Source organism: Apus apus, chromosome 10 (genome assembly GCF_020740795.1).
Source record: "Apus apus isolate bApuApu2 chromosome 10, bApuApu2.pri.cur, whole genome shotgun sequence".
In the NCBI taxonomy this organism is placed as follows: domain Eukaryota; kingdom Metazoa; phylum Chordata; class Aves; order Apodiformes; family Apodidae; genus Apus; species Apus apus.
Window position 1 is genome coordinate 13,294,303 of NC_067291.1, and position 24,561 is coordinate 13,318,863.

At 46.1% G+C, this 24,561-nt stretch overlaps 1 protein-coding gene across 3 annotated transcripts; it reads right to left on the reverse strand.

Annotated features, from left to right (window-relative positions):
* Nucleotides 1-3,856: 3,856 nt before the first annotated feature.
* Nucleotides 3,857-23,381, reverse strand: MINAR1 (membrane integral NOTCH2 associated receptor 1). 3 transcript variants are annotated; one of them, XM_051628633.1, is made up of 4 exons: nucleotides 23,346-23,381; nucleotides 13,505-15,849; nucleotides 11,770-12,024; nucleotides 3,857-7,803 (listed from the first exon to the last, which is right to left on the reverse strand). In XM_051628633.1, the coding sequence occupies exons 2-4, from the start codon at nucleotides 15,800-15,802 to the stop codon at nucleotides 7,606-7,608; spliced, it is 2,751 nt and encodes a 916-aa protein (XP_051484593.1). In that variant the 5' UTR covers nucleotides 15,803-15,849; nucleotides 23,346-23,381; the 3' UTR covers nucleotides 3,857-7,605. The 3 variants fall into 3 exon arrangements, with proteins under 3 accessions (XP_051484593.1, XP_051484592.1, XP_051484591.1); XM_051628632.1 differs by lacking the exon at nucleotides 23,346-23,381 and adding an exon at nucleotides 22,453-22,562; XM_051628631.1 differs by lacking the exon at nucleotides 23,346-23,381 and adding an exon at nucleotides 22,429-22,562.
* Between the last annotated feature and the right edge of the window lie 1,180 nt (nucleotides 23,382-24,561).

The following is a 24,561-nucleotide window of genomic DNA, read 5'->3' on the forward strand; positions in this document are numbered from 1 at the left end:
GGAAGACATACAGTACTGCCTTGAGAGCTTTCACATGAGATTTTCTGCCCCCCAACTTTGGTTTCTCCATCCCAGCCTTACTTTTGTTGTCTCAGGTCTTCCAGCAGAGAGAAAAAATTGTCACTGTTCTCCGAAAAGGCTCTTGGCATCTTGACATCTGCCTTCAAACCTTTGAATTAAATCATAGAGCACACCTCTAAGATCAACAAGTCCAACCCTCAACCCATCACCACCATGCCATGCAAAGGAGCTGGAACACAACTGAACCAACTCACGAGGCCAAGATTTTCAAGGCTCTAATTGCATAAACAGAAATGTATAAAAATGCATACTCTTGTGTTGTACATGTACCTTTTTCTAACTGTTACCTGGCAAACCCTTCAAGGCAGGGCTGTACTGTGAGGTGAGCAAAGCATGAGCCCTGCTTTATTGAACAGCCATTAACCACACCACAAACTGCACCATAACATTAATTTTGCAGCTACAAGATGTTGGCGATGAACAGAACTAATGCATGTGCACACATTTGCTACACAGTCATAAATTTTAGTAATGCGATTTTACAAGCCTCTTAAAAGGTGACCACTGAGGGGGGAGAAATTAGCAACAGGAGAGGCAGGGTTGAGGTTCAGCAGCAATATTTCATTATCAAGGCAAGGAAAGAAGACAAATGACTCAGCCTGCTTGGCTCTCCCCTCTCCCCCCACCACGACATGGGGAAACACACACACATAACACAGATTTGTTTCATTGCAGAAAGTGTGTCAGCCCTGCAGGATGGCAGATCAGGAGGGGTTTTCAATAGCAGCAGAGGTTTCTCTCTCACTAAAGAAGTTTACAGCAAAGCTCTTCAACAGGAACCAGGCTCCCCATTGTTTCCAGGGGCAGGTAGAATACTAAGCATTTCTCTAGTCCGTCTTCCAAGTAGGAGTGTTTTACTGTGCATAATTCCCTCTTTTCCCCCCCTTTCAGGGGGGACACCCATTGTTGCAGGTACGGGTTGGAGCACCACTGCATGCTGGGCAACAACATGCAGACAGCACACAGGCTCAAAGGAAGCATGGAAAACAGCAATTTTGTTGTGAATAGCAGGGTTTGACATTTTCCTTAAAGCACCCGCAATCAGAACTGCATGTTCTTACCTGAGGAGTTCACTCATTTATTTTTATCTTTAAATAATGAAATCTGTTTTCAACCCTCCGGTTGCAGAGATTGGCCTGGAAATATGATTTCCACAAATCATACAATTATAGAATGGTTTAGTTGGAAGGGACGTTAAAGATCATTTAGTTCCGAGCCCCCTGCATTGGCAGGGACACCTTCCACTAGATCAGGTTGCTCAGAGCCCCACCCAACCTGGCCTTGAACATTTCCAGAGATGGGGATTCCACAACTTCTCTGGGCAGCCTGTGCCAGTGTCTCACCACCCTCACACTGAAGAATTTCCTTCTAATGTCTAACCTAAATCTCCCCTCCTCCAGTTTTAATCCATTACCCCTTGTCCTTTCACTTACAAGCCCTTGTAAAAAGTCCCTCCTCATCTTTCCTGTAGGCCCCCTTCAGATACTGGAAGGCTGCTATGAGTTCTCCCTGGAGCCTTCTCTTCTCCAGAATCCCAACATGTGGGGGTATCTACCCAAAATCCAGAGATCTGAGGTTTGGGAGGGCAGGGAAAAGCAAGACTAGGGATGGGTAATTAGGAGGATGCTGATGCACATCTCTTCAACTCTAAAAACCTCCTGTCTCAGCAGCAACTGTGTCCCAAGACACCCCACCATTTCATCAACCCTTTACTGTATGCAGTCTTGTGGGCAGCTTCCCTGGATGGGCAGAGAACTTTGCACATCTCTTCATTGCATCCACTGCTCATCCACCAGGACCAGTGGTGCCCAGTGGCACCATGCACAGACCAAGCACAGCTGCTTAATGGTGCTGGGCTCATCCAGGACCATCAGTGAGTCTCTCTTGAAAATCTCAGTCTATTGCTCTCAGGAAGGATTAGATGCACTGGTGCTTTTGGAAGAGCTTCGCGACTTTCCTGCACGTAGTTTGTGCTATGTTGCAGAAAATAAATAAAACCAAATGAAGCTTACTTATGGGAGGAGTTTGCCTACTGACAGCCCACTTCTTCCTTTTTTTGTAGATTTTCCTGCAGTTTCTAAGTCGATGGTGAAGACTGATGTTACAGCCTGCAAGAGATCAAGTGGTCCACGGTCTCAGAAGTTATCCGAAGTGACCAAGCTTGCTGGAGAACAGCTAGCAGAGCAGCACTTTACAAGATATGCTGCTCTTTCCTGAAAAGATAGCACAGAAAAAAATAAGATAAAAGAAAGTACCTCATCTTCATTATTACTCCAACAGGTGCTTGCCTTTTTCCAAAGTGCACACCAACACAACTGACCTTTCCTTTCTATAGGACCATGCTGCAACAGGCAGGCTATGGGCTACTTTCTCTTCTTCCATGTGCAGATTCAATGGGATGGAGCCACAGAACCAACTCAGAGTGCAGAATATGGCCTTGAGACCAAATATTTTACTTGTGACTCTTGTGCATCAGGCAGAGCCAGTCATCACAGCTATATCTGAAATAAAGACTTCATGCAATCGTACAACTGATTGCTGTGAGCAACCAAAGCAGCACAGAGAGCATGGGGAGGGATCTGCCTTCATCACTTTCCTCTACTTTGAGACTCATTGGCTCTGTCCAGCAGCTCCTGTACAAACCAGGCAGCTGCTCCAACTCCCAGCACAGCAATGACCCAGATGAGGCCTGTATATCCTACATTTCCAGCTTCTTGGCTGAGGAATGCTGTGCCAGAGTGCTTAGGATTTTTTTGACATAAGCCTGGTCACACTTCACTTATTTATGAAAATTCCTGCTCCCAGAAAACTACATTTTCATGTCATTGTTCATTATTTACATACATCCCCTTCTCTGTGGTTGCCCTTTGCAACTTCTGATACTGGATTACCTTCAGTGGTAGGCTCCACTCTGTCTTTGTTCCAACTCCTGGAATTTTAAGGCAACCTGGTTTTGCAACGAACTGGTCAAAAGCAGCAAATGAAGTTCATCTAGAGATCCTCAGCAACTGATGGTTGTTGATAGGGGACTACAGATAGTTATCTGTAGCACTGACCGAAAAAGGACAGTGGTTGCATAAATGTCAGTGAAATAGATACCAAAACTTTAGTCATGACCTTCTTAAAACAGTTGATATGGCAAAACTTAGTCATGAACTAACCTATAAAATGAAACCTTATGATCAGTGTCAAGAGTTAGTCTCCCAGAAGCCCAGGCAATGTGATGCAAAGGAGCTTTTAGACGAAGCCCAACAAATTCATTTCTCATTATCTTCTGCAATCTTACTATCTCACAAGAGAGAAATCCATCAGCAATTCTGCCAAGAACTAGATAGGCTGCTTAGTTATCTAACACTGAGACGTTTGCATCCCATTACTATCTTGATGTCCCTGGGGGGAAAAAAAGAAAAAGAAAAAGAAAAGAAAAGAAAAGGAAAGGAAAGGAAAGGAAAGGAAAGGAAAGGAAAGGAAAGGAAAGGAAAGGAAAGGAAAGGAAAGGAAAGGAAAGGAAAGGAAAGGAAAGGAAAGGAAAGGAAAGGAAAGGAAAGGAAAGGAAAGGAAAGGAAAGGAAAGGAAAGGAAAGGAAAGGAAAGGAAAGGAAAGGAAAGGAAAGGAAAGGAAAGGAAAGGAAAGGAAAGGAAAGGAAAGGAAAGGAAAGGAAAGGAAAGAAAGAAAGAAAGAAAGAAAGAAAGAAAGAAAGAAAGAAAGAAAGAAAGAAAGAAAGAAAGAAAGAAAGAAAGAAAGAAAGAAAGAAAGAAAAGCACTGGAGTAATAAATTATTGCAACTGTTTCATTAAAACTTAGGACACTGTAATTTTAAAGTTTATTTGGTAGTATACTTAAATGAACCAAAAGGCAACATTGTACAGTGACTTTATAAAATAAAAATATTACATAGTACATTAACCAAAACCCCAGTTAAAAAAAAAAATAAATCCTAAAAAGTCATTTGGGGACAGATCCTGCTCTTGCTCTTCACACATATGATTTATTGAGCTGACTTCAAGCAGCACTCAGGTTTTAGAAAAAGCAAATGGGATTGGCCCCCAAAATGGAGTATCTTTTTTCATAATTCTTGCAGTTTCATTTTATCATGTGTAATATATCAAGTTTATAAGGCATAAATACGAAAAACAGTTCAATATGCTCGTCATTATTTTAATTAAGTAATACAATCTAGGACACTTTTTTTCAATCACACCAAGAATTACAATGTACCTATAGCTTTGTTTGTTTTTTGTTTAATACAAAAGTCTATCATGTAGTATACAGTATATACTAGTTTATAACTGGTTCACAAGGTTGATCACAATATTCTTGCAGGTTAATATTGTCAGGTTTTCACTTAGCTTGTATATTCTGTGCAGAAACACAGGGCCCCTCCTTCCCAGGCTGCTCTCCTCCAGCAGCAGCAGCCCCCCCACTCCATCTCCTTATCTGTTGTCAGGGAAAAGCTCTGTGCCAGAGGGAAAACCCACTGGGAATGAGAAGGGATGCTGATCCCCACGGTGGGTGCCTGGGAGCTGCTGGGGGCAGCAGGGAGGGGAGGAGGTGGTGAGGCAGCAGCTCCCAGAGGTATTTGTGGAGTGGGGAGGCAGGGAGCTGGACTTGGCTTTCCCTGCTCCCCTCAGGCTCCCCACACTCTGGAGATGCTTCCAGAGGCTGTGAGAGCCATATCAAGCCCCAGATGGGAGGAGACCTGTGCTGAACCATGATCTCCACCTGCCCTGATGGAGCAGGTGCCACTGGCTGCTTGTGCAAGGCGAAGATGGGCTAAAGCACCTGGATAAAAGAGAAGCAGCATGGATGCTTGGGATGCTGAGTGCTTGGGTTGGGCTGGCTCCACGTCATCCACAGCTCTATAACCTCCCAAATCCTGCCCAGGATTTTTCGCACCTCTAATGCAAAGACTCACCTGGCCAGCTGGATGAGTTTCACAGTCAAAGAAAAGATTCCTGCGCAGACAAAACAGGGTCATCAAATCTCCTCCAATGCACCAGGGCAAGCACAGCCCCAGCCTGCCCTGCCCTGCTCACTGACACCTCCCCCTCCCTCCTCACATCTCATCTCCCCTTGGGCATTCAGGTATTTACTAAAATCAGATTGCTGAGATGCTGCTTTTGGGATGGGGGTGGCAGGACCAGCCCATTTGGGCTAGCAGAGGGGGCTGGTGAAGGCAGGGTGGCTGCTTGGTGTGTCCCCCACACTCATCTTGCCCCTCTGAGGGACTTGTCACCACCAGTGTGGGCAGACAGGGGACTGACACTGGGCCACTCTGCTCTTCTGACAGCACCTCGTGCTTGCTGTCCCAGGGACAAGGAGGGGTGTAAAACGGCTTTGACATTACCTGGAACCAGAAATAGGTTATTTTTTTTTACATATACAATCAACCTAAAATTGTGCATAAGGTAAACTGCAGAGCAATGCCCTCCAGAGTGTGTTCACATGTCTAATATTAGACATCTTGCTGGCAGCTCCAAATCATCCCCAGAGGTTTCTCTACCTGTCCCTGTTTGCTACACACAGATCCCAAGCGCTTCAACCCAGGTGCCCTGAATCACACCAGAACCAAAGACAGCCTAAAATAGACAGTGTGAATTGCTCCCTCCCTGCTGTGACTCCATCCTGCAGCATCTGGGAGGAAAGAGAAATAATCTTGGTGTCAGGCATGGGCCAAAGCTACAGAATCTGGGTCCGGATTCAGGCCAGGCAGGTGCAGATTTCAGCCTAGGGGTTTATCCTTGATCTGTAGTGGCTGATGGGACACCCAGCCCTGTGCTTACACTTGTTTCTCCTGATAGATCAAGGTCCCAGGATCACCTATCTCTAAATAAAATACAGCACACGAGCAGCACATTAACAGGTCCCCAGCTGCAGGAAAGAACTGACACACATCTAAGTGTGTCACAACAAAGCCTTTGCCTCCCACACTCCCTTCCTCACTATTTTTTTTTAAACCAGCTAAAAGCAAACAGCAAGTGTGGCACATCCCAGGGAGCCAGAGGAACGAGCATCCCATGCTTCCCTAGCTGCTGTGTCATCATCTAGGGAGGCTGCTTCTGAAGAAACCAAATTACCCTCCATAAAGAGCATTCACTGAAAGAATCTCCTTCCCCTTAGAGGACCAGCAAGATCACATTATTTCCTGAAAATGCTTTTTTTTTATTAGTATTTTTTTTCATCTACACTTGACAGAAGAGTAATACTGTCTCGGTATTTGCTTTCACTGACCGTGGCAGATAACTTCTGTCATAGCTTGAGAATTCCTTTGAACCTGCTATTTGCATTTGGGATAAAACATCAAATGGACATTTCCCATGGGATCCAGACTGCTTGCTGACCGGTAGAGTCAACCATCATTCTTAAGTACATTAGCAAGAGGGAAACAAATCTCCCCGTGCCGAATGCGTTGCATTAGCAGCACGTTTCCACTAGGGCTGAAGAATTTGTGCCTTTCATGTAAGTGCTCAGGAACCACCAGCCCTGCTGTTTGAGGAGCACTCTGAGCTGTATAGAAAGCTTGCGGGAAAAGAACCTCCATTAGTACCCATTATGCTGTGATTTATGTTATGGGCTTAAAACAGCAAAATTAAACAGTTCTGTTTAATCTACAGTCTAAAAAAAAAAAGGCACGAAGACTTTGTGAAAAAATAAAAATAACTGTTCAGATTACATTTCCAAGAACTGTAACAGAGAGTGGCTTTGATTTGCCAGCTTTGCGTGCTGGCAGCAGTGAAACTGAGACAATTTCACTGTCTGCAAGAGGTAAAGAACACCCTTTTGGCAAGGCAAGCTTGCCAGCTCTATGCAAATGTTATTCAACAGAAGCAACGAAACCTCTTGTGATTGCTTTTAAACATAATCTTTTTGGTCTGCAGCACATTGCACTTATCTAAGTACTCAGTGATGTTAGAGTGGGTCTTCGGGCAAGACCAAATACAAAGAGCCCTTTTAAATCTGAACATAGGAATGAACTCTGTTCATGGCTACACAGTCTGCTTTACAATCAAATGATCATGAAATACATAAATACTATAAAATAAATACAATACATTCAGAGTTTTCTACATTGTAGAGAGCTTGAAGACTTTCCTAGCTCCCTGATGTAATGCATATAGAATAATCCCTTCTATACAGTGCTACCTCCATGTACCCATACTTCCCTTAAACGCAACATAGCTCAAACAACCTTCCTCTTCTGCCTGGATTCTCATCAGTCTCTGATTCTGTAAAACATTATATTGTTTCTTTAGGAAAAAAAAAAATATTGCACTTTAAAAAATGCATAAAAATGGAACCGAGTTCCCATTAACTCTGCCACACAGTCTGTTATTTAAAATAACACTTTAAAAAAAAAAAAAAAAAAGGTTTCCATGTGTTTTGCCTACATTTCCAGCATTCTCCATCAGGATATCCTCAGAGCATTCTTTCGGAACAAATTCCTTACAGTTTTGCCATCAGATTTTGGAAACACAGCATGAGCTGAGACACGCACAGCCAGGAGTCACGGGTCTGTCGGTGGGTTCAGGATTTCATTGTACAAATGGGAACTACAATGACCAGAATAACTGTACAAGCTGCTGCTGCTATCAGAGCAGCTATCTTGCAAACCTTTGCTCTTCTGAACTCAGCTTCTTTGCGTTTTAATAAGGAATCATAGCCAGGAGTATAAATGTCTTCCATCCAGTATTCTAAGTTGTTTGGGTTTAAAGATTCTTGAGTCTAAAAATTAAAAGGAAACAGTTGTTAATTGTCTGGGATCTGTCATTAAGAAAACAAATAAATTAAGCAGCTGTGCCTGAAGGCCTCCCGACTGCAGCTGGGTCTGCTGTCAGGATAAAATGGGTTATTGCTCCTTCTTACATCCTTTCATTTCTCCTGGTCCCAGTTCCAAAAGGCTGATGAAAGTGGCAACAAATGCTGCAAAAAAAATCCCCCCTCTTCCAACAGTGTAATTCTGCTGCAAAATCCCTCACCTGCCTCTGATTTGCTGGAAACTTCATCATCTTGGATGGCGTTTAAATAAAATCTCTTTAATCTGCTAGACAGCAGAGATGTCAGCAACTACCAGCCTGTTCCTGCTCTTTAAATTATTAAAGCCCAGCTGACAGGAAAGGTTCTTGACATATACTGCTCATGCACTACATTTTATAAGGCTAACCCTACTTTTGCTGCCAAAACTTGCTTGCAGGACATGATTGCTGAGCCCCACCCAGCCCCCAGTCCCTCTGGAGGGACACTTTGCAGACCCCTCCATAATGGCAACACCCAGGGACACTGGTCCCTTGTGTCAGGGTGGGAACACAACCACTGGCAGCAGGAGCTGAGCACCCCAAGGAGGGCAATGCCAGTGGGTTCCCATTAAATCACCCAGGACAAGGTGACCCTCAGCTTCCAGCTTCATCTTCTGAAAATCACCTGGATGCATCAAGCTGTTTCTGGTTTAGAGGCAGGAGGAGAAGGGGTACAATTTGGTACCACATGTTGCCCTGGGCCACCTCCACAGAAGTGACAATTTAACCCCACTGGCACAAACTCTATTTCTACAGGAGGCAATACTCTGCTTACTGCCAAAGTCTGAGGCTGTCTGGGTAGGAGGTGATTTTAAAACTATGCTTAAGAATTTAAAGACTTTGCCTTCCCTCCCATTCCACACATTTAATTAAAAAATAAAAATAAAATAAAAAATTAGACAGAAAGTTAAAGACAATCCAGGGAACTTCATCAGCGTGTCCATCTGAACTTTTTCTCATTTTCCTTTTCTTATTATTTTTTAATCTTTTAGTTTCTTTTTTCCTTAGAATTTGAGCTCTTCCAGCTTTGCATTTCCACCTTGCTTGGCTTTTTTCCATTCACCTTTCAGTTAGACAAAATGTGGGAAACCCAAGCAGTGGGCATCATATTGTACTTGCCAGCATAAAGGAATAAAACAGAAATAACATTTTGAAAAATGGCAGCTTTTCCTCCAAGCTGCCTCCTGTTTCTGGGGCTCCAAAAGGCCATTTATTTAAAAAATGGAAGAATTCCACATAAAAATGTTCCATTGAGAATACCCTAACATATACAATTTCTGGGCTTGTAAAGGACCTGATCCAAAGATCTTTGGACCGCACACAAAGAAACTCCAGCTGACTTCAGAGGGATTTGGGTAAGCCTTTAATTGGCTAATTCAGATTTTGTGGCCATGAGCTACTGGCTGACACTTTGCTTTGCCTGGAAGTAGCGTTTCCTTTATGTACAGAACTACAACAAGAAGTGATTTTATAGCTACCCCAAAAAAATGTTAAAATTGAGCAACGATTTTATGATGATTTAAATAAAGCCCTCTACAATAGGGCTAGGATGCTGAAACAGAGACCACCAGTCGAGTCTGTGGTTGTACCCTTCAGACTCTTACTGACCTGTTCCAGCCTTCTGTGGAAAAAATAATCACCAACCTGAACTCTAAAGGCATCAGAAAATAGCCTGACAAGATTTTGTCCCAGTGGATCATCATACACAGTGAAGCAATGAGATCTCTCACAGACCCCACACCTGGGACAAACTTTGGCCTGACTAGTTTTGCAATTTATTCTGTTGAAGGAAAACCCAGAAGAGTTGTCAGGTTCCAGGAGATATTTTAGATCAACAAAGGTAGAAAAACTCCAAAAATAACCATGCTGTGCTTCAAGGAAATTACAGTTTTGGACCTCTCTGCCTTGGTATTGACCTCTTAGCTACTTCAGAAGGAAGATACATTATTAAAAAGGCCCATTACTGTTAATCAGCTTCCTTTCCCATTTCATTGCCAGACGTAAGAATGTTCATTAAAGGATAATGTATTTACTTTCAGTTCTAATAAATTTAATCACTGGGGAAAAAACTCAACTAATCAGTCTGTCTATTTTTTAAGTTTGTCAGTAAGCTCTGTTATAAAGTCTAGACATGGGCTTTGCAGAGGAGATACAATTTCTGACAGTCCTTTTGGAGGGAGAAAATCAAACCAGTGAAGTTTTATCACCTTTATCCTAAAGATAAATGATGACAATAAGCCGATTTCTCTGGTTTGCTCACAGTTGTGCAGAGCAGCTTACAGGGAACGAAACAGCCCTACAAGGAGCAGATGGAGAACACTTCTCCCAGGGGAGCCTTGCTTCCAAATATCACCTCCCTTGCTGCTTCCACGCAGCAGGTAAGGGATGCTTTGTGACTGCCTGCTGCAGAGAAGCTTCTTTCAGCCTACTCCTACTTTAGCAAACAGTCTGCAGTGCCAGGTTTAGGAAATTAGGAAGCCCTCCAATGCTTTTAAGTCTCACCGAGCAGCTGAGGGAAGACATGGCCTGGTCCCTGGGCTACCTGGCTTCTCTCTGAGTGCACCTTAGCCACAGCAAGGAGCCGTGGCTGACGAGGACAGGGAAGTTTGCATGAGCCAAGCCAGGAGATGAATTTGTTGTGCACAAATTCCTGCACAAAAGCTCATGGGAGTTGCACTCCAGCACTGTGTGGGTGATGGTTTTAACTCCAAGCAAGCTAACACGGGGTCCTGAGGCATGGTAGCTCTCCTAGGGTTATCTAAGCCTTTCTCACAGTATCCTAATGCTCTAGTAGGGCTTAGCCTGATGGGTTCCACAGAGCCATGGTAGCATTAGCTCCAAGCTGTAGGTCAGTGCACCCCAACTGCTGCCAAGCCCCCAACCAGCTGAGACAGCTCTCTCTGCACAGACGTGCAAGGAGCCCAAAGTGCCCAAGATCAGCAGCATTCCCCTGACGGGTCTGCACACTGCTATACAAATGCTATAAGCCATACACTGTGATCTGCACATCAGTACGGATTTCATTATGTGATGCATTTTGTGTTTCATGACCAAATAAGGCAGTATTTGTTTAGTCTTTACACATTTTGGATGGGGTTCTTCAAGCTTCCTCTTCCTGTGCTCAGATAGCTTCCTTCCTAGAAGATGTCTTGTGTTTATCAGGTTAGACAGGGCATCTAATGTGAGCACTGAGCCCTGCATCTGGAGCCCATTATATGCCAGGATTGTGATTTCAGATACACCCAATCTTGGGGAAATCTAAATAAAAAATCTGGTTTTGTCTCCCAGTAACTTGCTCTGCTTGTTGCAGAAGAGCCTGCACACTCCTCAAGCTGAACTAAAATGCAAACCAGTGAGACCACACTAGCTGATCTGCTCCTCCCATGACTCTGGTTCCAACTGCCTTTTCAAAGCTGCAATAGTGATGTGTTTCAAAACCAGTCAGGGTATTGAGCATCTTCTATAAGTATTTCATGCCTCATATTCCTTGCAAAAATGGAAAAAGCCCTAACACTTAAATTCTCTGTGAACAATTCAGACAGAGCAAGGGTAGAAGAAAAAGCAGCAATGCCAGCTTCTGCACCTCTCTGCTTTACTGCAGTAAGGTTCATCTCTTTGTCCCTTTACCCCTAAACTCTTCTTTGGAGCTACTAACACCGGCAGATATCTCTTCATTGCAGGATAAACTGGGAGCACCAGCCTGTTAAGGATCAGCATTCAGCAATCAAACATCCACATTTTTGTTTGGCCCTGGTCAGGATGGATAGGGATCAGCAAGATTACAGGCTCAACACTGCATAGCTCTTTCCTGAGCTACCCAAATCCTTTCTTAAATGCATGTTCTGGCAACATCCATTTGCAATCAAGCCACTCAAATTAAACAAATAGGACTCACTTGTAGATCCAATGCTGCAATCTTGCCTTTATCCCCCGAATTCCTCGTGTATTCCTCTATGGTCCAGGAGGGCTGGGCACGTTTCACTTCAGCCAGCTCTGTCAACCTCATGTCTGTGTAGAGCGGGTTGCTCTTCATGTGTGACTTGAGTGATGCAGGGTAGGGATGAGGACTAAAGACTTGTTCAATCAAGAAAGCATCTTTTGGTTGTTTAGAGAGTCTATGTGGCTGTGGGATTTCGTACTGCCTGTCTGCCTGCAATAGGGTTCAAAAGAATTTGAAAGAAGAAACAGGACTATGAGGGGGTTAAATACAAAGGACAAAGATATTCCTTTCAGACTCACCATATGATATTCCTTAAGCCATGGTAAAAAAAGTACCATCAAGGACAAAGGGTTTGGATAACCTTAGTCCATTTGCCCCCCTTCTTCTCAGAACCAGACCAAAAGAAGCATTTTACAGACAACTCCTTGTTCAACATGACATGAACACAAAGCTGATTCCACTTTAAGTTTTGTACTGTTTACAGGTTATAAAACTGTTCTGAAAATGGCCCCAATACCCAAAGAAAAGACTCGCTGATCTGGAAGAGCTGAGCCCCATGCAGGCTTCCAGATTTCTGTTTCCAGATCAAGTCTTAACATGAAGAAGTCTCATGGGAAGCCCCCAGGTAGCACCCCTTTGACACCACACCATCCATAGTACCTAGCCAGTGTCAGCCAGAGTTTACTGCAGGAGTGAGGAAGGGACTTCCAAAGACAGCATTTCACCCTGGGCATATCAATGTACAGAAAAGCTAAGGTCTGGGCTTACAAAGGTTAACCTTCTTTCCCTTCTGCAACCTCCTAATAACCCATGCTTTCTGGTTTCTTGTTCATCCAACTGCACTTATTTTTATCAAACCTCTTCCTCTCCTTTCTCAACACTTTGGTGCCCTCATTCCTCCCTGTAAGGAGGCACAGCATGTCCATCCCATGGTGCTGATTGACACACGGCCTGAAGGACCCCCAACCCTCTCCACTGTCCATGAAACCAACAGCTGTCCACACCATGCATGGTTTCAACTGTGCAGTAACCAGAGCCCAGCACAACAGCTGTGCTACCTGAGAAGATGGCAGGGGGCAGCTGTTGGGTGGGGTGGGCACCAAGTGACCAAACCAAGCTCACAGCTAAGCTGTACTTTCTCACGGGGAACTTTAAGACTCCTGTAAACGACCATGAAAGCCAGATACAAAGACCATAACTACAGTTTGCATCTCATGGTGCATGTACAGGGATTCTTTTCTTGAAAGACTTGAATCCATTAAACCATTTTGTGGCTTTTAAATATGCACATCCTTCTCTGATAAAACCCATCACTATGCAATTTCAAAATATCCCCTCTAAAACAACCGCTAGAGAATTTCAATTTTCCTCATGCCCTTTTCACCAAGTTAATTACCTGGCCTCATTATATCAGCCCTCATGATGAAGAAGACCATCAACTTTTGAAGATCTCACCCGCATTACCCCACCTCCCTTTTCAAATAGTGCTACTAAGGAACAACTTGACCATGGTGCAGCTGCCAAGCAAGAACATATAGGTACAAAATCACTCAATTATGCTAACAATAAACACAGGCATAATATGGCAGGGCAAAGTATTGTCATATCCTGAGGCTTGTGATGACTACGGTAGATATTTGTAACTAGGCTATTTTTAAGTGCTTATTATGTTAGATAAAGTTGAAATTACCTCTTTAGATTTCCTGTGCCAGTCCTTATTTTCTCCTCCATCTCTCTCTTTCCTCTCCTCTTCCGTAATGCCAACTTGATTGGTGTAAGTAATAGCTCTCCAGTCTCGGGGAGAGTTTGAAATACTCGCTATTTTGGACTCAGTTGCACTATTTTCCTCTGTTAATGATCTTGATGACCTCCTAGTAAACAAACTTTTTTTTAAGGCTTTTACTCGAAGACTCTCACTATTACTTCCACTGGCATCTGAACAGCACCACTCTGGATTATTCTCCAGTTTGCCCCCATGAGGAGTATTGTGGCACTGAAATATCTGTGGGGAGTTACTCTCATCTGACGCGCCTTCGCTTGTCAAGGAATTGACATCTACTTGTATGTTGACCTTCTCTGGCTGCTGAATTTTTTGATCCAACTTGCTCAGTTTTCCCAGGACTTGGGAGATTTCTTCTCGAACGCCTGAGAGAGATTCCAGTTTCTTCTCTATTTCACCAATCCTCAAAACTAATTTGCAGACGCTCGTTTTCAGTTCATCATCTGTGGCACCGATATCTGCCCGGGCCACTTTATCCAGTTTGCTACAGACACTCCCGTTGGAGACCTTGGTCAAATTGTGCTCAGGTGAGCTCTCACAGTCTGACTTATGCACCTGGGACAAGGAGCCGGTGCTGTTGTAGCACGAAGATTGCATCACTCCCGTCGAGCCGCTGACACTCATGTCATCCAAAAACCGGAAAATGTCACTGATGTCATCGCTCACAATTTCAGAGTCATCATCTGACTGCTTAAGGGAGTGTCGCTCGCCGTACTTGCCCTGGCCCCCTGCACACAAATCCTTGCATTTCTTGTGGTCCAGAGCTTGCTGCTCTGTTTGTGTCCCAACACTCGTGGTCCTGTCAATGCTTAAGATCTGAACAGAAGTACAATTAATGCTTTTATCCTTAAACTTTTTGACCGGCTCATGTTTCTCCACATCTATAATGGAAGGAATTTCCTTGGGTTTATGTCCATTTGGCTTCACAGCATAGTTTGTCTGCATTATCGGTTGCTGATCCTTCACATTTAGGTAGGACTGATGTCTGTCAGCTGAAGGAAAGTTTGGAGAGGGGTTATTGGAACTCTGGTATCGTGACTTCTCTTCAGACTGCTTCCTATTAAAAAAGGATCGTTCAAAGTCAGGTACCTCCTCAGTATTTAAACTCCAGCTTTTAGATGGCCAGGCAGTTTGCTTGGTTGGCTTTCCAGTCCACTTTTTGGTGTCCTGGGGCCCAAGAATAGTGGTTGGGCCAAAATACGTTGACGCTTGAAGATCATCTAAACTTTCATGCTTGACTCGTCTTTTGTCTGGTATAGGAGAATAAACTGGATTCAAGTACTGGCTGCTGTATGGCATTTCAAAGCTGTGGTTGAAGAAAGCCTGCTTAGAGCTTTCTTTCCTGTTCTGAGGCTCTCTGTGTCCATCTTCTGACTTTTTGTTGGACGGTATTAAGTTGGGGGATATTGTAATCAGATTATGAAAATCTTCTTTGAATATATTTCTTTTCTGGATACACGATTGCATCACAAACGGCTCATCATTTGAAATGAAGGTTTCTTTTATGCCTGCACTTATGGGCAAGGAGTCCTGGTCTGAAATAGATTCATTTTCAATGTTCATGGGGAAGTACGTACTCTGCATCTCGCACGGTGGAGACGCGGCGATGGAGTAGGAAGCCAGCGCCTGCAGCCTGTCCAGAGAGGCAGCCCTGCCCTTCATCTCCTTATTAACACCAAGTAAAAAGTTGGGCTCTGACGAGGGGACAAACTGTTGACAGTCTTTGCAGTCCATCTTTCTGCATTTTGAAGACCTTCTGACTGGAAAGCCCCGGTTAAACTCCTGGTCGTTCAGGTCACAGTTGGGCACACAGTCTGCCACGTTGCAGATTTCTGTGTCAGATCTACAGGACTCAAAGGACTCTTTCTTCTTCACTTTCTGCCTTGCAACTGGAAGTTTCTCCTTGGCCACTCCCCCATTCATTTGTATGAGGTTGAATATTGTTACTATATCTGCTGCAACCATGATTTTCTTTGATTGCTGATTGTTCACAGTGCATCTCATTTTGTCTTTGAACAAAGTCGCTGGGAAATTAGGATCCAGGCAGGCGGTGTAGAACAGCACACTTCTGAGCTTGGCCAACTGGGACAAATCAAACCTTGCACACAGGGACTTGCAAAGGTCCTGGTAAGAAACCGTGTTCTGCTTCGTGTCCAGCTCCTCCAAGATCTTCACCAGGAAGAGTGAGGATTCCTGGTTGGACTCCATGGCTTAAGGGTTATTTTGTTGTTTAGCTTGGAAACTTCTTTCCACTTCTACAGCAACACACAACAGCAAACAAAAAAGAATGTAAGTCACCCACAGATAATATTCAGGACCTTGTAGTTCAGCCACAGGTGGGACCTGACTCCCCAGCCCTGCAGACAAGGGCTTGTGTGTAAAACCCATCTTCATGTTTCCAAACTCCAGGCTGTAATCCTAGCATCAATTAAATCAAAACTTAAATGGAATCAGGATTTCATCCAAGGAGGGCTCAGTTACGTCAGTGTCTACTAAAGTGAGAAAGTGAATGACAAGCAGAAGCTCTGAGGGGGCTGAACTAAAAGCAGATACACAGTCCCAGCCTGCTTACTATGGGGTTTTTCACAGAATTTCTTACTGACTTGTAAGAGCTTCAAAGTACAGACACATCAACTTGTTTGGCAATAATTCCAGCCCTAGTCCTACCAGAGATGTTCCACCACACCATGACAACACCAACTGTTTTCTTATCTGACTGCAAATGGCTCTCAGGCAGATTTTCCAAGGATAAACTTCTGACATGTTTTTAGAAGTTACCTGAGCACATTGTTATCATCTTGCTTATTTAAAAACATTTTCTCCTCTACTCTAAATCATCTCCTCTGAATACCACAACATTTCTTCCAGAAATACCTTTTCCTGAGTTCAAAAACTGCCCAGTTCTCTGCAAAAAACCTGTGTGTGCCCCATTTCAGCTATAAAATGCAACATTTAGAAAAGAGCAGGAAGAGTTAACAACAACAAAAAAATCCCACAGAATCTTGAAACCAATCCAGCAGATGCTAGAGGACTGACTGCCAGTCAGGGTGGATTTGAAGACTGAGAAATATCAAGGACAGAGAACATCCTCTTCAGTGATGAGCTCCCAGAGAAACCTGGGGAGTGCAGCTCCATTCACCAGCCTGAAATGACAGGGTAGAGGCGGAGAGTAAAGGCTCCACATTTATGGGGATAACAAGAACAGCTTGAGCCAGCACAGCTAACAGTAGCAAAAGTCTTGGGAAGGATATAAAGCCCTCTGCTTTTGGAGCTGAAGCCAACTTCTAGCTGATATGGATTAGAAAAGGATGTTGATGGGGGCAGATTATTTTTCATCTGCCTACTGTGAATATCCTTGTCAGTGTCTCTGCTGCTGGCTACTAGGAGAGCACGGGATGATGCAGTCTGCCAGTGCCCATGTCTCATCACTTTATTAATCTCACTGATAGGAATGGCAAAAATATTTTCCCTTCCCTAAAAAGCTATGGTATCTTCTCCCACTCACTCCCACCCTTAGGTGTCCCCTAGAACTTGTCTCTCCATCTGCACCCAGTGCAAAACAGCCACTCAAATGGCAAAACACAAAGGTCTGGCTTGCAAGGCTTCTTATTACTCATTTTAAAAGTTACCTCCCAGCCAAAAGCCTCAGGACTCCTGAGCACCACTCCAGAAATTCAGGGCTCCTGTTCTCTCCTGTAACCCTGCATCTTGCCCTGACACTACGCACTGCTGATTTCTCTCAGTGTCAGAAGCCAACACGCACCAGCTTCCACAACAAACACCATAGAACATCTTCCAGAGGGAAAAAGAAAACCATCAGACTGTCCATAAGAATATGAAACAAGTCTCCCTCAACACTTGGCTGTTCATTTAAGTAGCATCTTTCTGCTGCATATGATCAGAAGTTGAGCAGCAGCAGCAACATGAATGTATTTCTGTGCTTGTAAACACTACTCTCAGAAACCAATGGCTACAGGGATTTTCCAACACCTCTGCTGCAGGCATGTTTGATTTTAAAGCATTATGCATAGCAGCACAATTCTTCTGCTAGCTGACAAAAGAGCATTTCCCAGCTCTGGGCTGCAGAAAGGCTAAAAGCTGGAGGAGGAGACTTGTATCCCCTTCATCAACAGCATGTGCTTGGAAGCACAGATTTTTTAACTGCCTGCCTTTGACTTTCTCTGGCATGTCACCATCAGAAAATGAAGCTCCCAAGCTAGGTCCAAACTACTCTGTTAGCCATCAAAGCCACTAAGCACTTGCAGAGTAAACTGTGGGGCTCAGGAACTTTCACAGCTGCCAAGTGACTGGCATTGCAAGTTCATTTTCTGCATGTTATAAATTATTTGAGGCAAGAGTAGAAATCTGTCTTTTCATCACCTCCAGGCTGAATACCAGCAAAAGAAACTAACTATCTCCTTCCATTTGTAACTTTGCAGCTTCTCACAAAACCCTCACCTGGGTATGCACCTTCACAGCCTGATACTCTACCTGCTGCCTGCACTGGCCTGCCAGAGCCCAGCTTTCTCCCCACGCACATTCCTGCTAAAATACAAAAGTAGCCAGTTTGCAGTCACATATTTCTTAAACTGCTAACCCATTTGTTCCCCCAGTTTCAGTCTGTATTCTGTTATCCCCATGAGGATATCTTAGGTATAGGATTTTTTTTAATTTTCTGGTTTCTATCAAGCCATCTTTAGTGTACTCTTCCCAACAGAGGTTTTAACTTCCAGTCATGTTTCTAAACCCTACAGATCTATGAACCCTATTAATCTAGTAAAACTTAGGCTCTCAGGTACCTGATTTTCAAAGGTGCTGAGTGCTGACAAGCTCAGTAAGTTCAGCGGAAGCTTTTATTTAGCACTGAGAAGGAGCCTTGGTTTGGGGACTCCAGCCCATACCCAAGCAGCAGCACTGCCACACTGAGCCCAAGCAGAGGAGCTCTGCAAGACCTGGATTAGCTCAGCCTGGGGCTCCAGGCTCCCAGAGCCAAGCTCAAGAGATGGTGGTCAGCTCTAAAGCAGTGAGGGGACAGGGAGGTGCCAGAAGCTATAAGATGAGGGTGATCAGGTAAGAGCTAAGCCTGTTGAGGTGGGAATTTGGCCAGTTCACTCAACTGAGGCTGGGAATTGAAAAGGCAGGTCACAAAATCAGATGTAGGCCTTGAGGAAAAGCAAGCTAGCTGGGAATTGGAATAATTTCCTCTTCACCCCTTAGCTGTTCACAGCTTTCTGGTGTGAGCACACTTAGATGCAAAAGGTACCTTTGGGCTTCAGCCTGGGCATGCAAATGAGTCCTCCCTTGTGCCAGAGTATCAGAGATGTTGTTAGTGGAGCACACAGCAGATTTGGGCTGTGAAGAACAGGATGTACTACCCCACAAGGATAATATAAAAGGGCCTTAATCTTGTCTCTTGGGTCAGGGATGTGAAACCTGGTGCCAAGGTTTTCAGTGGCACATTAAACTCCTCTGTCTCTTGTCAAGCCTCCTAACAGCTTGTGACAGAGACAGGTGCCTCTTGGCAAGTCACTCCAGGAGCTGCCACATCCCAGGTGCCAAGCACTTGGTCATGAACTGTCTCAGCTGCTACGTCCACGTCCATTCATTATCTCTCAAAGCAGGACCAGAATAAACCTGAACGTGGCACATAAATGCAAAGCTCTGAAATAAGGACAGGAAGACCTTTTAGAGAGGGTCATGACTCCGTCAAAAGCAGCAAAGGGAATGAAAGCACCCACAGCAGCTTCAATTCCACCAGTGTCCTCATGCCCTACCTTCAGTACCAGCAGCCACAAGCACCCTCCAAACCACCCTCAAACTGACACTGGTCTCCTGAGACATGGAGTTAACCAAACACAGTGGCAGAATCCAGCTTATTTATCTTCAGCAGGATAATCTCTGACCAAAGGAGCCATTTAACATTTTGTCTTTAACGATTTTTGTTATATTAACACCAGGAGGGTGGCTTTGACTCAGCTTCCTAAGATTCAACATTCACTGCTCTAATAGCATAATTATATCTCAGTGCGGACTTGAACAGCATCGTATTGCATGGCCAGTCGATGGGGCCTGGCTCTCCTTGCAGCAGATGAGTTCCAGGTTTACCACAAATCAATGCCTTCTTGCCCTGCACCAAGAGCAACGAACTGAGCTCTCATCTTACCATTAACTCACTATCTCAGCCTCTGAAGAAGAAGACCAAGAAAATCACAATTGTAGCTTCCATCCCTAGAGGTGCTTCTTGCTACACAAAGGGAATATACTGTTCTATTTTCTGATGTCTTTAGGAATCAATCCTCTGTAAGACCTCTCCCCTGTGGGCCTCCAAACCAGAGGAACCTGCCTACTCTTTCATGCAGCTTGCTTCCCTTCAGAAAGACCAGAATGCACTTCCTCACCACCTACCAAATCAGCACTGGGGCAGGGAACTCCCCTCACCTCCTGACTGCCCTGTAAATTCAGCATCCACAGGAACTCATTAAATAAGTACTGCTTTCCAGTTGCGTGGCACCCTCAGCCCAAACCCTGTCCCACCCCCTCTGCTAGAAGCACCCCACACTGGGGCAGGTCGCAGAGAAAGTCCCACCACCCAACTTCCCTGAGCAGCTGTGGGTGGCAAGGTGCCTGGCAGGAGCCTGGATCGTGGCCACTAGCAGACAGACCACGTTATCTTCGTCTGGTATTACCTCCTTCATTTCCTTCCCTGCTCTCTGTGCCTCTGACATTTGCTCTCCCCATTCCCAGTGTCCACAGCAGGTGCAGCTAATGCACTGATGCCATCACTGGAGTCATCATTTCCCCTCTCCCTTTGATTTGCCAGCCAAGAAGGAAACAACATCCTTGTTTTGCTTCTCCCTACGGTGACCAACGGGCCACCCTACAACACCACAACAGTGACAACAGAGAGAGCCAGCAATCCTTGCATAAATCCTCCCGGAAAGAGCCAGCTACTTCAGTGCAGGAGAACATTAATATAGAGCCAGTGATACGCTGGTTTACTATTAACTTCAGCTCATCAATCTTGCAGCCTGTCTTCCCAGTGCCAGATACTATAAAACAAGGCAGGCAACACACACGCCTGGCGTGAAACACGTAACACATCACGATGGGATTCAGGTTTTGTTTTCTCCCATGCTCACAAATCCATTTCTCTGTCAAAACATTAACAAATTGCTGACAAACGAATGGGCACCTTGAGCCCTGTCTGGCTTCCACCATGCATACCCGGCACTGGGGGAAACAATGCCCGTTTCTACACCCCTTATTCCTCCTCCTCCCCTTGCCTCCTGCTGCTCATTAAAAAGAAAACTAAAAAGCCCACTTTGGAGCCCTGCCCGTGCAACGATAATCGCTTCTCTCCACCTTTCATTGAAGAGAAAAGTCCTCCTGAACAGCCCGACACGGGCAGGCTGCTCCAGAGCATCCCCAGGGCTGTGCAGGCACACCGGGATGGAGCGTCCTGCTCCAGCGGGAGCCGAGCGGGCTCCGCTCCCGGGGCAGGGAGGAGATGCGTGCTGGCTCCCTGCCTCACCGCGGGGATTTTTGTTCACCCCTCCAGAGCCGAAGGGGATGAACGCCTGCAGCCTGGGAGCTCTCAGGGCTTGTGCCACCCTCTCTCGCCAGCAGCTCGCTGCTGTTCTGCCCAGGGACGACACACGCCTTGCAGCCTCCCGGGCATCCCACCGCTAACCTCATCCGTGGTTGGCTGGGGGGTCAGGGAGACTAGCACTTGTTTTCTGGCTCTTATCTTGTGTGCAGCAGCCTTGGAAAACCACACTTTAAAAACCCAGCTCCTTAACAGTGGCCGGCTCTGCTGTAAAAGGACTCTGCAAAACACCTTAGCCCCCCCTCACCAGAATTCAGCAGTTTTTAAAGGCTCCCAGTGGATAAACTAACGAGGAAGTTGTGGATCAAGGCAGCGTGCCCTCACAGCCGTGTCAGGGCTCAAGTCAAACAAGGTTTGCCGTTGATTTTTCTTGCACAATAACCTTAGGCTGATTATTTGCGTTGTTCAGTTATGCAATCCAGGTTAAGGTATCCATATGAGCTGGAAAAGTGCAAACAACCATTCTAAAACTATGCAATAAATTACTTGAATTATTACTGCATCATATATTCTTGGTTATTCTTTGCCAACTCTTGGCACACGCAAACACACACAAATACTGTCCTCTCAGTGTGTTATTAGAGCACATCCAAGTCACATTTTTCCCAATTTTTTTTGCTAAGGAGACACCATTACAAACGGTGACAGATATACACAAAAAGGTCTAATCGAGCTCATGTGAGCAATTCATTCTATCCGTGGGCAACCTGGATTTTTGCATGGCAAACCTATAACAACCCCACTGCCATCCCACACTTGACTCTGCTCAGACTAGCCTCTGCTCCAGCTTCCCTGGTCTCCCATCCCTTCAGGTTTCCCACTTGGGTTTTGGGGTCCTGGGGCCCAGGCCGGGGTCACCCACTTGCTCCCCTCCAGCTGTCCACAACCAGATCCAGCTGTGTGGGATCAAAGTGGAGCTGCCAAAGTCACAGACAGAGTTTCAAAATTTTTAAGTGCCTTTTTTCCCCAAAGCCTGACAAAGAGGTGGGACCCCAGGATGCCCGGTGGGGAGCGCAGGGACTGCGAAGGGTCTCTTACCTGCACTTAACCCACCTGCCCTCAACCCGACGGGGGGCGGAGCCGGTGCTGAATCCCCCTCCCAGGCACCCGCCATCCCCAGAGCATCCCTGGGGTCTGGGGATGGGAGGACGCTTGTCCTCGGCTCCCCTTTCTCCCAGCCCACCCTTCTGCACATCCCTACCCCCCTTTCCCCACACCTGGGGCTCACCTGGGGGCTCCGCCCGCCTCTTACCCGGGCAGCGCGGCCGTCACGGCTGGTTCTGCCGCTGCAGCAGCCGCTTCCCACCGAGAAGGAGGAGGAGGAGGAAGAGCAGCCCGAGCCTGGAGCCCCAGCAGGATGCCATAGCGCCGGGCTGCGCTGACAAAGGCGGCAGCAGGTTGGCATGGGAGGAGGGAGGGGAGGGGAGGAGGAGGAGGGGGCTGCACAGGCCGAGCCTCCCTGCACCGCCCCCCCGCCCCCCGCAGCTCCCCGGCCGGCCCCGGGCGCTGCGGCAGCGGCGGGCGAGCCCCCCCGGCCCGCAGGGAGCGCGCTGGGGGGCGGGCACCCGCGCTTCGCCCGCTCTGCCTGCTGTTGGTTTTCATTGTTATTATGAGCGTGAGTCCCGGCCGCTCTGGCAGCCTCTGGAGCTGCGGGGGGGGGGGGGCCCAGCGAGGGGTCCCGGTGGCACTGACCCCCGGGTCCTCCCGCAGTGTCAGAGCCGGTGTTTCCCTCCCGCATCCCAAATCCGGGTAGAGAGTGACAGCGGGGCCGCAACCTGGTGCAAAGGGGGATGCTCAGCAGGAAAGGCACCCTCTTCCCACCTGGGGTCACGGCACCCCAGCGCTCACCCTTGCACGCCCAACACCCTCGGGCTGCAGAGGCCACCGATGCCCGAGCCTGGTGCTGCGGGACCAACCTGCCCTCCCGAGGCCACTGGAACCCCACCTCCCTTGAGGCAGGCAGGTCGTGGTCCTTGCGGGGATGTCAGGAGGGTCGTGGTCCTTGCGGGGGTGGGGTCTGGTGGTGCAGGACGCTGGTACTAGGGGCTGCACAACAGGGGAGTCCCCACCTTGGGTGTGCTACGGTGCATGTGCAGCCCCGAGGCACACTGGCTGCCAGTCTGGGCAGGCAGGAGCTTCCCTTACCTTAGGGGCTGATCTTAGGTCAGTGTTGCTTCTCCCCTTGCTGATGGTCGGCTTGGACACCACCCAGAAAATATTGCAGAGAGCTCTTCGTAGAGGTGTCGCTGGGTGAGTAAAGCAGTAAGGTGTCAAAGGCTTGAGTTTTCATCTCCCTAGTACTGTTTGGGAAGTGGACTACCAGCTTTTCTTTACTAGATGAACCAATTCAAAGGGTTGTATGGACAAACATGCCCCGGGAGGCAGACCACTACAGACAAACTGGCATAAATGTGTCTGACAACCTTGAGAGCAGACCCCTCTGCTTTCCTAGGAGAAATAAGAAGTCAGGAGAGTGGTTTTGTCTGAAACCTACTGATGTGCAAGTCCTTCCACTGACTTTGAAGAACGTTGCACGTGATCCAGTGTATGTATATCTGTAAAGACATTTAAAGCACAGAGCAGCTAATAAAATAGGAGATAAACATACATATTTCTAAACTGGAAGAAGTGTTTATACATTTATTCTTACCACTGCTTAACAACACTGAAAGAGACAGTGTCCTTGAGTTCCATTTTCCACATTTTTCTCAGATTATGTTATGCTATAAACAGCCATTTACTCACCAATTGCATGGCTGAGTGATTTCAGCCCTACACCACTTCCTACAGAGCATGTTTTCAGGTCATCAAAATGGGCTGAAAAGCTCCCTGTAGCCTTCAGAATTGCAAACACCAAGGAAGAAGTAGGAAACTTAATTTCGTACCAGTAGTCCAGGTTTAGCTGATGTTGCTTTTTTTTTTTCCAGATACTGATAAGTTTCCAGAGTTGGCTCCCATAGCAAAAGCTGGTCCAGCTAGAAATCAAGGAATGTAATAAAATAATAATAATGAGATCCATAGTACACTCCTTGGTCATGAAAGAGGATGTCTGATCAACCATTCCCTGACTGACAGGAAGTTCCCAGCCAAATTAATCCTGAACTCCTGGGAGGAAAAGGGACCATATGCAGCTGAAATAGTTGAGTATCAGCCAGTGCTCCCCTGGCGTGTGGTCCTGGTGAGTACTTGCTAGCCCAAGGTACAGCTGTGCTGTGAAACTGCCTCCTGTAAAAGCCTGGTGACAATTTGCTGTGATGTAAAAGCTCAAGGCTTCAGTGGAAAGGATGCTCTTCAACCCACACCCTCTACTGCCCCGTTGCCTGCAGCATAGTTTGTGCAGAGCAGTGTTCCCACAGTCCCA

Excerpts from the sequence above, each read along its gene's own strand:
- MINAR1 (XM_051628633.1), bottom strand. The coding sequence starts at position 15,802 with ATGGAGTCCAACCAGGAATCCTCACTCTTCCTGGTGAAGATCTTGGAG. Across the intron at positions 12,025-13,504 it reads GGCACAGGAAATCTAAAGAG|GCAGACAGGCAGTACGAAAT; the intron begins GTAATTTCAACT and ends ACCCTATTGCAG. Across the intron at positions 7,804-11,769 it reads TTGCAGCATTGGATCTACAA|ACTCAAGAATCTTTAAACCC; the intron begins GTGAGTCCTATT and ends TTTAATTTTTAG.